Raw genomic sequence first — 16,184 nt, forward strand, 5'->3', positions numbered from 1 at the left:
GTGCAGTAGAAGACATGGGAGAAATATGTTAGTGGTTTGACATTAAAACCGGCATCAAACAAGGATGCAATATATGTCAGGGTTCTTGTTCTTGATTGTGATGGACTGGGTAATGAGAAGAACAGTTAGACAGGGAGAGAATGGAATTCAATGGACATGGACATCAAAACTTAACAATCTAGATGTCGCAGATGAAATAGCGTTGCTCTCCACCACAAGACAAATGGATGAAGAAGCCAGGTGAGTAGGACTATGGATTAACATACAAAAGACAAAAACAGTGAGGATTAATGCAAGAAACCAGGAACATTTTCAGATCAATTCATGGACAAGATCTTGATAGAGGTAGAGCAGTTCACTTACTTGAGAGCTACAATTTGCAAAGAGGGAGGTGGCTGCATGAAGGACCTGAGGAATAGACTGTCAAAAGCAAGAGCTGCATTCGTCAGACTGAAAAAGACCTGGAGCTCAAAAACAGCATCACAAAAAGAACCGAGCTAAAACTGTACAAGACGGTGGTGATGCCAGTATTGCTATATGGATGTGAAATATGGAAAATGAGCAAAGTTGATGAGGCAGTTCCATTACAGATGCCTACGAAGAATACTCGGTTTTCGTTGGCAATATCACGTCAGCACTAAAGACCTGCTAGAAAGAGCCGAGATGAAGCCACTGAGTGAGGAAGTGAAGCTGCGTAGATGGAAGATTATTGGACAAGTACTGCGACAGGACCACAACATAGCAGTAACATGGGCACCAGAAGAAAAGGAAGACCAAAGACCACCTGGAGGTTTCAACCGTTGAGAAAGAAAGACAAGAAGCAGGATGGAAATCATGGTCTGAAGTGAGGACTGCGGCAGCTGACCCTGAAAAGTGGAAGCACTCTGTGAAAGCCGTATGCGCCACAAGGCACGAAGTGGATAGGAAACAGGTTACAGCTCATTTAAGATTAGTCAAATCAAACCAATGCGGCACCACAGCAAAACTCATAGCCTCATAAACATTTCAACCACTTCAGTTTGGACAACTCACCTATTGATTGAAAAGGTTGATTGATGGCTATGACATGACAATAGTTTTGGTAGACTAGATCTGCTTTTATGTCTCCCTGCTGCATACAGTACGTGTGCATATTCTTTGGTCAGGAGGAGTAACATAATCCACCCAAAGGCACATACAGTAAAAGCAGATCCATGGAAGTGGAGCTGGAGAGGGCCTGGCTGAATTAAAACAGTAATAGCAGATCTAAGCAGGTTGAGCTATAGGGAGGAGGCGGTTGAGCGTGGCAACACTCTGAAGAAACAGAAATCAGCCTTGTTTATATATTTTTATATTTGGTTTTTAACAAAACATTTCGAAAGCAGCCTGATGGCGAGTCAACTGGGGCAGACTCGGCAGAGTACTACACCACATGCTGTACTTGACATGAAGGCGTGTGAAGGATCAGCTAGGTAGTTAATACTGACTGGATTGCGTTGCTCATTAAAAAAATCAGTAAGTAGGTAGGTTGGAGTTGCTTATGTAGTTGTAACTACAAGCTTACAACACGTCACTTCATGACGCGTTGTAAGCTGGTAGATCAGCTACTTCCGCTATTTTTTATAGTATAAGATTAATGAATACGTCAGTAATTTCTTTGTATTTTTTAGTTATTTGTCATTTTATGTGCCCTGTGCATTTCTAATTAATATATTCCAATGGTCAATGCCAAAAAACACAATTAAATCGCAATAATTAGTGTGAATGAAGGATGAATCGTCAAGTTAAATGTGTAAAGCTGTAGCTTTAAACAGCGGGAAGTCAGGTGTTCTCTCACCTCTCAAACAGCAGCTCAATGAGAGAGCTGGTGGAGGTGAAGGCCTTGTAGGTTGAGAGGAAGACACGTGTGAAGTCGGCTTCCCGATGCTCCGGGTCCAGCAGGTGGGTGATCAGGCGCTCCAGGGTACCGGCCTTCAGTCGGCGCACCTTCACCGTGTGATACTGGATGAAGCCGGAGGCCGGGGGCGGCTCCTCGGACGTCTCCATGACCGGCTGGGCGAGTTCCCTGCGCAGCGTGATGCCAAACACAGCTCCATCCTCCACCTCCTCCCCCCATTCCTGCACTGGATCCTATAAAAGGAGGAAGAGAAGAGAAGAAAATGATGGTTGGGGTTGAGTGTTGCAAACCGAGGTTGTCCGGACAGACAATGTCTGAATACGTTTTGGAATAGAGAGTATGCACATGCATCACTTTTCAACAGGGACATAGAGGTGTGCATTGGCTCTGCCCTCGTGATTCAATTCGTTTGCGATTCACCAGGTAACGATTAGATTCTACGATGCACTTTTCTATATTACTGCACGACATGGCAATTGTTTCATCAGTCAATAAAAGCAGTCAGGGCCTGGGTTGTGACTCAGTGGTCCAGGCACCTTGGCTGTTAATCCAGTCTGGCAGTGTGCCACAGGTTCGACACCCGATCCCGATGGCCTTTACTGCAGGTTACCCCCCCCCCCCCCCCCCCCCCATCTCCTGTCAGCCTACCGTCTATCCCTCCATAAAAAATATAAAATAAAAGACGAAAGCCACAAAATAAAATACATTAACAATACAAGCAGTCATATATACCAAAAATTCTATTTTAATTTATATATTATATTCTATACATACATATATACATACTTCGTCACGTTGCTGCATTTGCTTTTGAATTTGCTGCAATTGTGTGCAGACGAATCGCGATGAATTGCTGAATCAATTATTTTTTTACACCACTACCGGGTCATCCCCCCCCCCACCTCATCTAGACTGAGTGGCAAAACACTCAACAGCATGGAGCATTGGAGTTTAAAACACTCAACAGCATGGAGCATTGGAGTTTAAAACACTCAACAGCATGGAGCATTGGAGTTTAAAACACTCAACAGCATGGAGCATTGGAGTTTAAAACACTCAACAGCATGGAGCATTGGAGTTTAAAACACTCAACAGCATGGAGCATTGGAGTTTAAAACACTCAACAGCATGGAGCATTGGAGTTTAAAACACTCAACAGCATGGAGCATTGGAGTTTAAAACACTCAACAGCATGGAGCATTGGACAGCATGGAGCATTGGAGTTTGGAAGGGCTCGTTGGAAATCACTCAATGGCTTCCGGGCACGATGATATCACGTACGTTATGGACAGTGTTGTGGCTGTCGCTCACTAGTCAGATATGTGGGTATACTGATGGCAAAAACGCATTTACTATTTTGAATGTCAATCCCATTCTCAGTTGCTTAACTCCACGTCTTCTACCAATCTATTGACCATTTGCAGAGCGCGGCCATCTTGCCATCAGAGTTTGGAAGCACTCGTTTTCAGTAAAGCAATGTCCTGCTGCCTCCTGCATTATGTGCAAATTCAAAACAGGTGGTACGCAGGACAGTTGAGTGATGTCTAATGAGCACTTCCAAACTGCAACACTTAGAAAAAGAATCACCTGCAAGGACAGAAAGTAACTCATAACATGTCTACAGTGGATTTTTATGAAACAAACACTTTTGAGGATAGAAAGAGAAAGATTCAAGCTTTTCGTACAGCTGCAATGTTGGTGAGTTTGACGTCACGTAATATAATCAGATAGGACTTTTCTGTTTGGATGAATGGGCCGTCTATGGGAAGTTGCAGCTTGTCAGCACTCTACCATTAACTTATGGTAAGATGGCCGTGGTCTGCATATGGGTCTATAGGCTAGCAAAATGGGCTGGAAAAAAAGTATTGATTATTGATTGGCTAGTTCCGGTACATCCCATACAGGAGGGACAGGAGCATTGTAATTGGCTAGCCTGGCAAGATGCTGTATTCATTTTCCATTATCGTAGTGAAAACCGTAGAGATTAGCTGTGGAAACGAACGCACGCACGCACGCACGCACCACTCCCCTTTCAGAGATAAACATTCATTACAAACTTTGCAATGACAATCTGAAGGTGACGTGATAACTCAGATCCTTGTTTACTCAAACAATACTTCACCACCAAAAGTAACATGACACCAAAGTGGGGCCACGCCTGAATTATAAAACTTAATACTCCATTCACCAACCCTTTTTATCTCACCAACCCTTTATATAAATAAAGGGTTATTAATAATAATAATAATAATAAATAAAGATTTATTATTATTATTATCTAATGTCCCTTAGTTTCATATCTATAATGTTAATTTATTCGACAGGTTATGAAAAACCTTAAACAATAACCAGAAAGGCAATCATTTATATATAGCCTACATTTGAGTCATTTTATCACATTCACAGCCTGGCATATTTGAGTCAGACTGCACTGTCCAAATGTGACAATTATTTACCCAAGTAAAAGTCAGACTCAATGTTATATTACTTTTTAACTCAAAGTGGCCACTGACTGGTGAAGAGTCATGGATTAGACTCAGCTGATAGCTGTGTGATGATGACAGCATGTTTGGCAGTCTTTGACTGCTCAGTGAGTCAAGTAAACGGTAGCCAACAACTGAAATATTTTGCTAACAATGTTTTAGATCACACTGTGATGTGATGATACATTTCAATCACTGTCTGACTCAAGTCATGAAATGTTGATCCAAAAATAAGATGCGAGGCAATACAGGACACTGCAGCCTACTGTGGAAAGGTTCAATTTTAAAGAAGTTTCTCCCTAAAAAACGAAATACTAATATGGTGAAAACAGCATTGCTGCTATAGCGTTATGCAACATGCACCATGGGCTTAATTATTCTTACATGTCACTGTCAGATATGACACAGACCTATCCTACATTGAATGAATGAACACTGAACAGAAGTATTCTCAACAGATATGAACAGCACGCGCAAATTAAAGTTAGCAAGTCTTCCTGTAGGCGCATAAACTATATTAATAAATATAGATAAATTCTATATTGATTATATACGAAGCAAACAAAAACATGTTTAATTATAACCTACCATTGATATTTGCCATTTCCCCATATGCCTACTGTAGATTTGGGAAAGCTGCGCAAAAGGTCCACTGTTTTTTCCCCAAAGGGAGCCGATCGAGTGGCCGTTCGTTCGGCAGGATGTTTATTGTTGTAGGGGATCAAGGCTGTCGCTGAGTCTTCCTCATTTTAATTGGAAATTTGAAATTACATCTGCCATCAAAGTCATTTTAAAATGTGCGTTAACTAAGTCCGTCCACGTTCAATAACGTGCATTCATTCACGTTAAAGCGACAGAACGTGCGATTAACATTATAGCCAGAGGCTCGAAAGTCGAAAGAGAACTTTAGAAGGCAATGAAAGAATAAGTCCTTTAGAAAAAGGTTCAACTTTTCCGCAGAAGTTTCGTTGAGACTGAGCGACACCCGAGGCTATGACTTTCAAACGGTTCGTGTGGCTCACATGCAAGCTGCTTGTCAAAAAGGTGTGGGCGGTGGGACGGCAACTGGACGTCATACAACAGTGGTATAATATCAACCAGTGGTCCTTGAGGGGGTTCCAGGTGGTCCCCATGCAGCTAAATGAAGGAGAGTTGGTAACCAAATGGACCCTTATAGATCTTTATAACTCTTGAGTTATAAATGCATTTGAAATGAAATTAATTTAATTTAATTGAAATTAAATAAAAATAAAACCAAATTAAATAAAAATGGACCCATACGGGTCCATTTGGTTTCATTTTACGCTCTCAAGAGTTAAATAATTGTTAATCATCTGCATTACTTAATTCACAAGAAGACTACACAATTAGAGAATGTAGAATAATTGTTATTTTGATCAACAGCATGGAATTGTGGACAAAATCTTATCCAATGACAGCAAAATATTCTTTAGTTTTGGGTCTGACTCTGAGAGGCTTAATGTCATAAAATGGTGGTCCATGGCTCAAATGCAAAATAAATAATGGGCCTTGATATGAGAAGGGTTGAAAAGGGTTGGTTTTTTTTTAGCCACAAGAATACCATCTCGCCGCGAAAAGGATGTGGTGACTGACCATGCATTTAGCAATGTAGGTGAACTGAATGACCTGGTGACCTATGATGACCATCCATGTAGTCATTTACTGACAAGTTGGAGGTCAAGAAATACAAAAAAAGGAGTTAGAATCTCAAGAAGGGGAAGTGCACTGGATTGTCTGGTTGAGTCATTATTATTGGTTGAGAAACAGTGGGATGAATACACATGGGATGCATAGCAAGTGATACAAAAGCTCTAATCTTAGCCCATATCCCCACCCAACACAACAGTGGTCCCCACCCTGGCCCACTGGCCAGGGTGGTGGTGGTCCCTCGTTCACAATAAGTTGAAAACACCTGATCTACTTGCTATATCAGCTGCTACAATCAAATACAAATTTCTTTACATGGTTATCTTTGTTTTGAATAAATGGTTTTACATTCATTCATGTTCTCTTGAGCCACACATGCATAATTGTATTTCATTTTCTGTTTATCAAACCCTCATATTCCCACCTGTCAGTCAATGGTCATTATCACACACTGTTTGCTAACTATGCCGGCTAAAGTTAGCAATCAGTGGATCTTGGCTTATTTACAGTTTTATATACATATTTCATTTCATTTCATAATCATTTGGACAGACAATTGGTTGGTCAACATACATTTATTTCTTTCACAGTCAAACATTACTATGTTGTCAAACACCCACTACTCACACCATCCTCATTTCCTGGTCACAAAAGAGGCACTACTGCATCCACTGCTCCTTTTATAAGGGGAGGGTTGAATTGGGTTGCACCATGTTGCAGGGGTGTCGGGTTCTGGCAATACATTCTTTAATATGTTTGCAACGGTACGGGTTATTTAAAACCTGGTGTGTTAATCATTTTGGATTGACAATTATACTGTATATGTTTGGAAATGTTTCTGTGTTACATGTTCACTAGTAAATGTTAGTGAATGTTTTGGGGAAAGCTGTCTCTAGACAGGTGGTACGGGCCACTAGGGAGAGGCCTGAGTTATACTGCAGGTAGTCAGTCCATGGTGGGACATGGAGGGAGAGTGGGCCTAATGCAGGAAGCTCTGCCCTAAGACAGTGTTAGGACTGTAAAGTCCAGACTGGGTGCTTGACTTTAAGCATAGATCATGTAAGTTTGTTATTTTCATTTTTGGAGTTATATTTTTATTTTTGTACAAGAAGTATTTTTTCTGAGGCATTTTTTTTTAACATTATTTTTGGAATTGATTTACAAAATAAATCTTTGGCAATAATGGAGAATTCTTGGTATGTCATTTTTCTGTGCACCTAGCCATCCAACGGACTTATTTACAATGCATCAACAACCTCGTCATGACAAATTCCTTATGCAAACATATAGGCTACCTGCCAATTCAGTATAGTAATTTATACTAACATAAAATACAATATGCCATCCATACTTTCAGCCTCTCAAAAACAATCACTGGGAATTATTATTTTTCCCTTCCTGGGAACGTAACTAGAGACAAATTCAGTCTCCCTTCCAAGAGATTGTTCTCCACAAATTCACAACACAGATCCACAAATAGCTATGCATCGGACTGCCGTTTTGTATCGCACTTGGCATCGGCTATGAAAAGTCTACTAAGGCAATCAATCACTGTAGATATTCATAACATTCAAGGTTAGAAAGCTGTCTCTACAGAATAGCAGTCTGGACAGTTGAGTATGTGGGTCACAACCACCTGTAATGTTGCTGGGAAACTTTGACGATGGAGAGGGCCACTATAGTTCCACACTCACTCCAGAGGGCCACTATAGTTCCACACCCACTCCAGAGGGCCACTATAGTTCCACACTCACTCCAGAGGGCCACTATAGTTCCACACTCACTCCAGAGGGCCACTATAGTTCGACACCCACTCCAGAGGGCCACTATAGTTCCACACTCACTCCAGAGGGCCACTATAGTTCCACACTCACTCCAGAGGGCCACTATAGTTCCACACTCACTCACTCCAGAGGGCCACTATAGTTTCACACCCACTCCAGAGGGCCACTATAGTTCCACACTCACTCCAGAGGGCCACTATAGTTCCACACTCACTCCAGAGGGCCACTATAGTTCCACACCCACTCCAGCGGGCCACTATAGTTCCACACTCACTCCAGAGGGCCACTATAGTTCCACACTCACTCCAGAGGGCCACTATAGTTCCACACCCACTCCAGAGGGCCACTATAGTTCCACACCCACTCCAGAGGGCCACTATAGTTCCACACTCACTCCAGAGGGCCACTATAGTTCCACACCCACTCCAGAGGGCCACTATAGTTCCACACCCACTCCAGAGGGCCACTATAGTTCCACACTCACTCCAGAGGGCCACTATACCACACCCACTCCAGAGGGCCACTATAGTTCCACACCCACTCCAGAGGGACACTATAGTTTCACACTCAGTCCAGAGCGCCACATTGCATATTATTGTCGTAGCAAAAATATTTTTGCTATATTTGAATTTAAATCCTGAATAATGTTTTGCCCATGCATGGTGTACTGTAGGTAGGCCATAGTAGAAAAGTTCAATGTCTATCACATTATGTTTCAAAGTTCCACAATTGGAAGAGAAAAGGTGCTGCCACAGATTTCCGTACAGATCAACATCAAAGACCTGCCACTGGTACACAAAGGACATACTGTGGCTCTTACTATGTTGCACCCAGGGTAATCTAAGACAGTATAGCAACACTAGCGTTGACTCCCATTGTAGAATGGAATGCGGAAGTGCTCATTCTATCTCAATGGGATAGTTCCAGCCATAGCAGGAATGTTTGGAACTATAGCCCATAGACACCCGCTTTGCGGCGAGATCAAAGCGTGTCGCCACTCTCTTACTAGATTACTCTGGTTGCACCCACCCACTTCCTTCAGAGAATACAGTCAGGACAGTTTATTTCTTCTTTTCAATATATGAAATATCGGACAGATCCGTCTTGAGCACATGACTATAGAGATACTGTGTAACGATTTGCGGGACAAAATCTGGAGGAGTAATAGCAAAAAATGTGTTTTACAAAAGTCAGCCCCCTGGTGGCGCTATAACAGGCCGTTCTGGAAAATTTGGGGCAGAGGTTCATCTGGCATCTAGGGAGTGTGTGTGCAAAGTTTGGCATGGATCGGACCAACGGTGCCGGAGATTAGCTGGCAACGGACTGTCAGACGGACGGACGGGTACACACACACACACACACACACACACACACACACACACACACACACACACACACACACACACACACACACACACACACACACACACACACACACACACACACACACACACACACACACACACACACACACACACACACACACAGAGTGCAAAACATACTCTCTCCCCATGCCTTCGGCCTGGTGGAGACAATTAAAACACAACAACAAATCCTACATTACAAAAAGCATGGTCAGGGACCACATGCAATACCTCCACGGACCACCTGTTGAAAACAGCTGAACTAGAGAGTAGAAAAAACGTAAGCGTGTTTAGTGTTATTCTGATCATCAGGCTTCTTTTTTCTCGTTAGGCATAGCACACATTACTAGCAATAACGAGGAGACTGGAAAAAACTGTCTACTAATGAGTTCACAACCTCTCCACCGGAAATTCCAAAACCATCCATCCAACAAGAGGATAAAAGGAACACCGAGAGCTTAATTAGTGTTCATTTGATAAATGAATGGGTGATGAGGTGACAGGTCAACACAACAAGCACGTAGTGTGCATAGCATGCAATACATGCACAAGCACATACTGTAGGCACACACCACATCTTTTCTTCAGTGAAATCCTTTTTTGGACAAAAATGCCTGACTGTACATTGTGCTGTTTGCATTTATATGTTGCCTAATAAAATATTCAATCAATCAATCATCCATCTTTAGAATTAACTTGTAATTCCATTCAAACTATTCATTTCAGAACTTATACTGTATATAACCATATTTGAAATGACGCCATTCATCGGGATAAAAAAGCACTCCAGGAATGACAGAACACTTCCTATTTTTTGCAAGTTCCACAAATAGCTCTCCATGCTGTTTTGAGGGAAACTGTAAGGCTGAATGGAAACATTTGGCAATAGTTCACAGGTAAGCTAGCATCTGACGTCAAACCAGCATCGTTCACCATGGTAGCCATTATGCTGTACAGTACACTAATGCCTAATTTATACTTTGTCATACCAATAGTGTCACTTTCTAAAAATAACAATCTTTCAACTAAGAATAGGCATCCCTTACGATGAAGTATACATTTGCATTAAATAGACTAGTCATTCTGAAAGACAGTAAACTGTCAAGTCCAGTGTAAATGTGTTCATTTGTAACTCAGAGAGTGTACAAATGTACACTCCCCATTTGGTAACATTTGTACACTCGCAGAGTTAAATGAATGCTCAGGACTTTACAGTGCATGTACTGCATGCCAGCTGTGAATTGGTCCAAAGTAAATTACTTCTCCCCGACTGTGAAAGCCTGTAACAAATCAGTTCTACGTTAAGAGGAAGCAACAAGCAAAGTCCATGCTATTGTTCACATGATCTCATGTTTTCAAGCAGCTGTACTGTCAATGATGAGAACAGGTGTCACCACTCCAGTGTTCATCATGGAATGAAACTCTTCAGGTTCTTTACCAGTTAAACGGCATACTTTCCTTGCTAAAAGTATTCATAAGGCTATGTATGTATGAACTCAGCTTCCCCTAATAAAAGTGATCTGTTTTAACCAAGTTAAAACATTCCCAATACAAGAGTTAAAACACAATAACATAGCAAGGCTCTAGTGACTTACCTCAGATTGTCCATCATCAGTGTCCAGCGACTGGAAGCTCCTTAGCCGGACGCCTGGCTCGATGTCCGTGTGGATATCCAGTGAATGACCCCTCCTCAACAGCAGCCTCTTCACCTTCCCCACTTTGGACCTCAGGCCGGTGGATCTCATGTCCCGTTGCAGAATGAAGCTCAACTTGGCTTGTGGCTTGGTGTCACACTACAGAGGTCCTCCTGTGTCCGAGTTCCACCATAGCTTCTGGCATCTGTGTGACGGGGACGGAACATTCAAATTAGAAAAGTAACTGGCCTTCATGCACACACAGAACAATTTTGTTAATAATAAATAAATAATAAAGAATAGTTCAATATTCAAAGAGAAGTGTTCTGAAGCATACTGAAAGCTATTGTCTCCAATTCTTTCTCATGTTTCTATGAGAAAAACAATCCACGAGAAGCTGAGACAGTATAGTAGTCATACAGATTACAGTACATTAACATTTGTCAAATATACTGTAATACAATCATGATAAGACCGACCAACAATGACGGTTATGACACATAGAGTTATGAGTCATTTGTAATTGGGGTCATCACGCTTGTAAAACCAGAATTATAGCTAAAGATGTGTTCACTGAGAAATTAGCCCAATTCAAAGAAGAGACAACTCTCTTCATAACATAGGGCATATTAAAAAGTATTCCCGACTCCTCCAACAAGTCAATTCTGTGCACTACATTTCAGACCTATAGATAATCACAGTATGGATAAACTGTTGAATCAAACAAATAGTGCCTTCTTTAAAAACTGTCAACCACCACTAAAGTATAACCCTGACAAAATGTGCTAAATATATAGATTTTGAACAATCAATGTGACTATTTCATCAAACACAACATCAAAACATGATGATGCAATGCTGTGGTAAAATCTAAGAATAGCTGTACAGTGTACAACAATATCTGCCTGATCCTGGAACATGTACATGAGCAGATAGCCCACTGCCCCAAAGGAAACGGACATACAATATAGCCACAATCCAGAGCAGAGGACCATTATGGTTACAATACTGTCCCAAATCATAAACTCACTCAATAGTTCAACATTTTGGACACTCAAAACACTTGTTTTTAAAGAGACCCACTTAACTGTTCTCTTCTCCAGTGTCTTCTCTTGTAAAACATCCTTAAAAAGCATACTCCATATTAAGAGAAATTATTCAAACAAAGCAAGCAGTGATACTGATACAGTATAGGCTATGCGTCACACACAGGATAGACTGAGAACGAGGACTTTCTGAGTCGGTGTGATGACACGACCTGTGTGTGCGTTTGTGTGGTGGATGGAATGTCCTCCTGCCACATTGCTTCTATTGTCTGACATTCTAATATGGCCCACTTGATTATTACTTAGGCAGGCCTGCATTTCTGTCAGATCCGATCCTTCCACGTCAGTACTCCTTATCAAAACGCTGCCCTCTTTCTTTTCCTCTCCAAATAACGCCAGTAGGCTCGATTTGTCTTTTAGTTTTAATCTGTTAATACAAGCTTTGATGTTCTACTCGACGCTCTACAGATGACACAGATTAATTTATTGCCAATGTGTGGCGTTATGGTGTGTTAATGTTAATGTAGGCTACCTAGCATGTCTTACCTGCAGGTAGGCTATATACGTATGGCTGAAAATGAGCAACTATGGAAAAACCTAGACTGACTAGGCCTACTTAGGCGTTTTATTTCGTCTGGTCTGGTTATCGACAACGCGACCATCTTTTTGACGTTTGGTCACATCGCAGACAGAAAGAGATGTAAGCGCGACTGTTTGAAACTCGGTGTCAGGAAGCACAATAGAAAACAGATGCATCACATGACGTGTCTGATTGATTTACTCCTTTTGTATAATAGTATTCGGTCACGGTGCCATTTGTGCCTCAGGTCATACAGCAGGGCAGTCATATATATCTTTAAAATAATAATAAGAAAGAAAAAAAACTATCCAAAAGGCTTATCTTATACTAATTCAAGCTGAGTGAAATCCATGGATTTGAGTAGAGGCATGCTAAATGTCATCTCATCATGTTTATTCAAATTCTTATATTTCTATAGGCTTCTAACCAAATGTTATTGATAAATGTATTTTATTAATGCTTAAAATCTGAGGCAAATCCACCTGTAAATGTCCCCCGGGCTCCCGACTATTTCTCTAGCCACATGACTTCAGAAATTAGCATATATTTTTGATAGGAAACCCTATAGCCTACCAGAAGAAGTAGCCTGTAAGTATCACTGTCAGTGTGTTTACTGTTATAGGCTACGTACTGTATCTATGTAGCCTAAGAAAGGGTGTTTTGGTATAAAATACAATTTTTTTCTTATTTAACCACAATCCAGCTCTCTGCCCAACTCTGCAGGTGTTAAAGGGGGTTTAAAACACTTATGGAGGCCTGGGCCATGGCTCAGTGGTCTGTGGTCCAGGCACCTTGGCTGGTAATCCAGTCTGGCAGTGTGCCACGGCCTTTACTGCATGTCTTCCCCCCATCTCTCTCCCCATTTCCTGTCAGCCTACTGTCTGTCCCTCCATAAAATATATAAAATAAAAAGGCGTATAGGAGACCCCGCACATCCTAAAAATCTGTCCCTTTTATACTTTCCGTTTAGGTATCTGTTCCAATTAAACAACGTCAGATGGATTACAAATATTCTCCTGATAGCTGTGTTGGCAACAAACTTCTTGTTTGTCCAAAATGTTCTTTCCATGTCCTTTCCTTCGCCTATATCTCCTTCAAAACATCTGGTGTGGCATGTCAGAGCCCAAGGCCCCAGTTGGAAACCATGTACTGAGCTATATTGATCATGTACTTTTACTGTTTTGCCACTACATCTACACAATCAGGCTTTTGTGTGTGTGTGCAACACAGGCCGTTTTAAGTTGCTTGATTAAATATTTAGATAGGCCTACAGTATTTGATATTAATTTGATCAGACATGCTCTCCTCCAATCTATCTCTAAATCTCATAAAACACTTAGTTACCACGTATGACATGTTCGCAAAAATGTGTGCATGAAAGCCTGGTGATGCAAGGTGTATCTGCCTTTTGCATAATAGCCATCACTTTCTGCTGGCATATGTTTTGGAACGAGGACTGTGCATTCTCCCACAAAGACCATGGATGAAGAAGCTTAGTTCACATGACACCTATACCGACTTCAGGAAAAACAAGCTGAAACAACATTTTACTTGAATGAGTCTTAGACTTAGTGCAACACAGGCCCTAATAATATGATTCAATATTATCTTAGCCCAATAAGCCCAATTTGTTGCATTGATTACTGACTGTATCATATTGTAATTGCAGAATCTGGTAGCCCATGTACAGTATGCTTATGTTGATCTGTCAGGGCAAGCCTCCTAACAGCATTGTCAGAGTCACCAAAGAATAAGGTAATTGTCACACACAATACATAACATTAAGCTGTTTTTTTGTGTGTATTGTCTGTAAGGTGGATAGGTTTGGATAGGTTTCAATCAGGGACAATGCAAGTATAACTTGTCTACTCCCAATATGCATGGTCTATTGGGGGTAAATCACAACAGGAGGTTTTTCTTTGTATGGTTTCACCATGATGCAAAGTGTTCATTATCAACAGTGAAAAAGAAGAAGAGGAAAATTGTTGAGGCAACAATGAAACATGCGGCAGAGAACATTTCTGTTGTGAAAACAAACCCACTTAAATATACATGTAACCATCATCAAAGGGCTGTGTAGGCTACCTGTTAATTAAACACTCAAACAAATAGCCACAGTAGCAAAATATTTAACCTTATATAAATGGATTGGATATACTTCAGTAAATGCACTTATAATTTCCACCACTGGTTCCTTTTGTGCTTTTTTTTGGTGACAAATAGATCAGGTGAAGTGAAAGCAGTGTCGTTGTACAATTTAAAAGATTGTGTCAGATAGGAATTCTGGCAGACAAGCAAGTCTAGCAAGTGTCATCAGTAAATGACATAGTGTCATAGCTGCATCATAACGTCACTACCCCCCCCCCCCAGTACAGCATGTCCTGCAACCACACACAAGGCACATTAGTAATCAAGAGGTCAAGAACAAACATTTAAAAGTCATTCTATCAGTGGGCTGTCCATTTAGCTCCCACAGATAAGCTAAGTAAGTAAGCATGACGACAGCTAGTCTTGACTCTTTTAGTTTCACTGCACCCGGGAAGAATTAAACTGGCACCAAACAAAGGAAAGCTGGCAGAAAAAGACTTACTTGCCGCATAAACTATTAAGGAAAACACCTTAGGCAGAGACAATACGAATGTATTTTCTTTGCACCTCATGGTATTATAGCAGTAGCACCACAAAGGCCTTAAGAACAAGGCTTCAGACATCCCAAAACAACCTGGTCAGGCTACTGCTTGGCCTCACCTGCAACTGCAACACATCTACCCATGCTCATTATGCTACGGTGGTGGGAAGGCGCAACTTGCAATGGGCCTGGTCTACATGATACACAACAGACAGTCACAGTAGACACCACAGAGACACCCATGTACTGTACCTGTCAAACTACTTCAAAAATGTTAAAGACGCACACAAGCACCAAACACCAGAGGGAGCTCCACCAGTACAGATTTGGCTCAAACAAGGGCTTAAAACTACTGCTGTGCCACCAAAATGTGGAATGCCCAACCAACAGTCATAACAAAGTGTGACTCCTTACTCTCCTTTAAAACCGCTCTAAAAAGAGACTTTTGGTTGCAATTCGTATAACTGACCCCCATAAAAAGTGCATACTTTTCCCTTTGATTACTACTTGTTTTATATGATGTTGTTCCATATTAATGTCTATCTTTAAATGTTTCGATTAATTTAATACAAGCCATCCGGATTTCTTGGGTTATCATTTTAGCATCCTTTGTATGTACTGTGCTTTTTGCAAACTGTTACAGTATTCAATCAATCAAATAATCAAGCAAGCAATCAATCAATCAATGAAAGCATTGGAGGACCCCAAAGTAAACAAGCCATTGTGCTTTTCTGGGTATTTCAATCCCCTTTGTATACCTTGTAAATTGACCTGTGCTTTCCTCGAACTGTACAATTCTACAAACTGAATACAAATTTCAATCAATCAATCAATCAAGCCAATCGTCAGCAGTCTGTGCTGTTTTTCTGCCCTCGAGTGTCGTTTTCCAGTATTGCAGCTGCAACTCCATAAGGTACCTCCAGGCTCCTGGTCCATTGCAAACAAGATAAAGTGCCCCTCGGGGTACATGTCTCCACCAGGGCAGTTCAGGTTGTGGACTGCCCTGGTGCCATTTCTTTTCTTACGCCTTGGATGGCAATTGGATGATTTGAGGCATTTTATTCCAAAAATGTATTTAGCAAAAATCTACCTGTTGGTGGCGCTAAAACAGGCCAATGTG

The 16,184-nt window shown here is 41.2% G+C and overlaps 1 protein-coding gene across 6 annotated transcripts in view; it reads right to left on the reverse strand.

Annotated features, from left to right (window-relative positions):
- The window catches only part of rgl3a (ral guanine nucleotide dissociation stimulator-like 3a), a 28,696-nt gene extending 16,663 nt beyond the window's left edge, over nucleotides 1-12,033 (reverse strand). Inside the window, exons 1-5 of one of the 6 annotated variants that reach the window (XM_080759791.1) lie at nucleotides 11,898-12,033; nucleotides 10,771-11,014; nucleotides 1,817-2,109; nucleotides 364-408; nucleotides 176-250 (exon numbers count right to left, since the gene is read on the reverse strand). In XM_080759791.1, the coding sequence (XP_080615917.1) occupies nucleotides 176-250; nucleotides 364-408; nucleotides 1,817-2,109; nucleotides 10,771-10,920 (563 nt within the window). In that variant the 5' untranslated portion in view covers nucleotides 10,921-11,014; nucleotides 11,898-12,033. Of the gene's footprint in view, nucleotides 1-175; nucleotides 251-363; nucleotides 421-1,816; nucleotides 2,110-4,947; nucleotides 5,352-10,770; nucleotides 11,015-11,892 lie in introns of those variants that run through there. The other 5 variants (XM_080759789.1, XM_080759790.1, XM_080759792.1 and 2 more) reach the window with 5 other exon arrangements.
- Nucleotides 12,034-16,184: the final 4,151 nt, after the last annotated feature.

The sequence above is a fragment of the Protomyctophum bolini genome, assembly GCF_963924005.1.
Source record: "Protomyctophum bolini genome assembly, chromosome: 3".
NCBI classification, from domain to species: Eukaryota; Metazoa; Chordata; class Actinopteri; order Myctophiformes; family Myctophidae; genus Protomyctophum; species Protomyctophum bolini.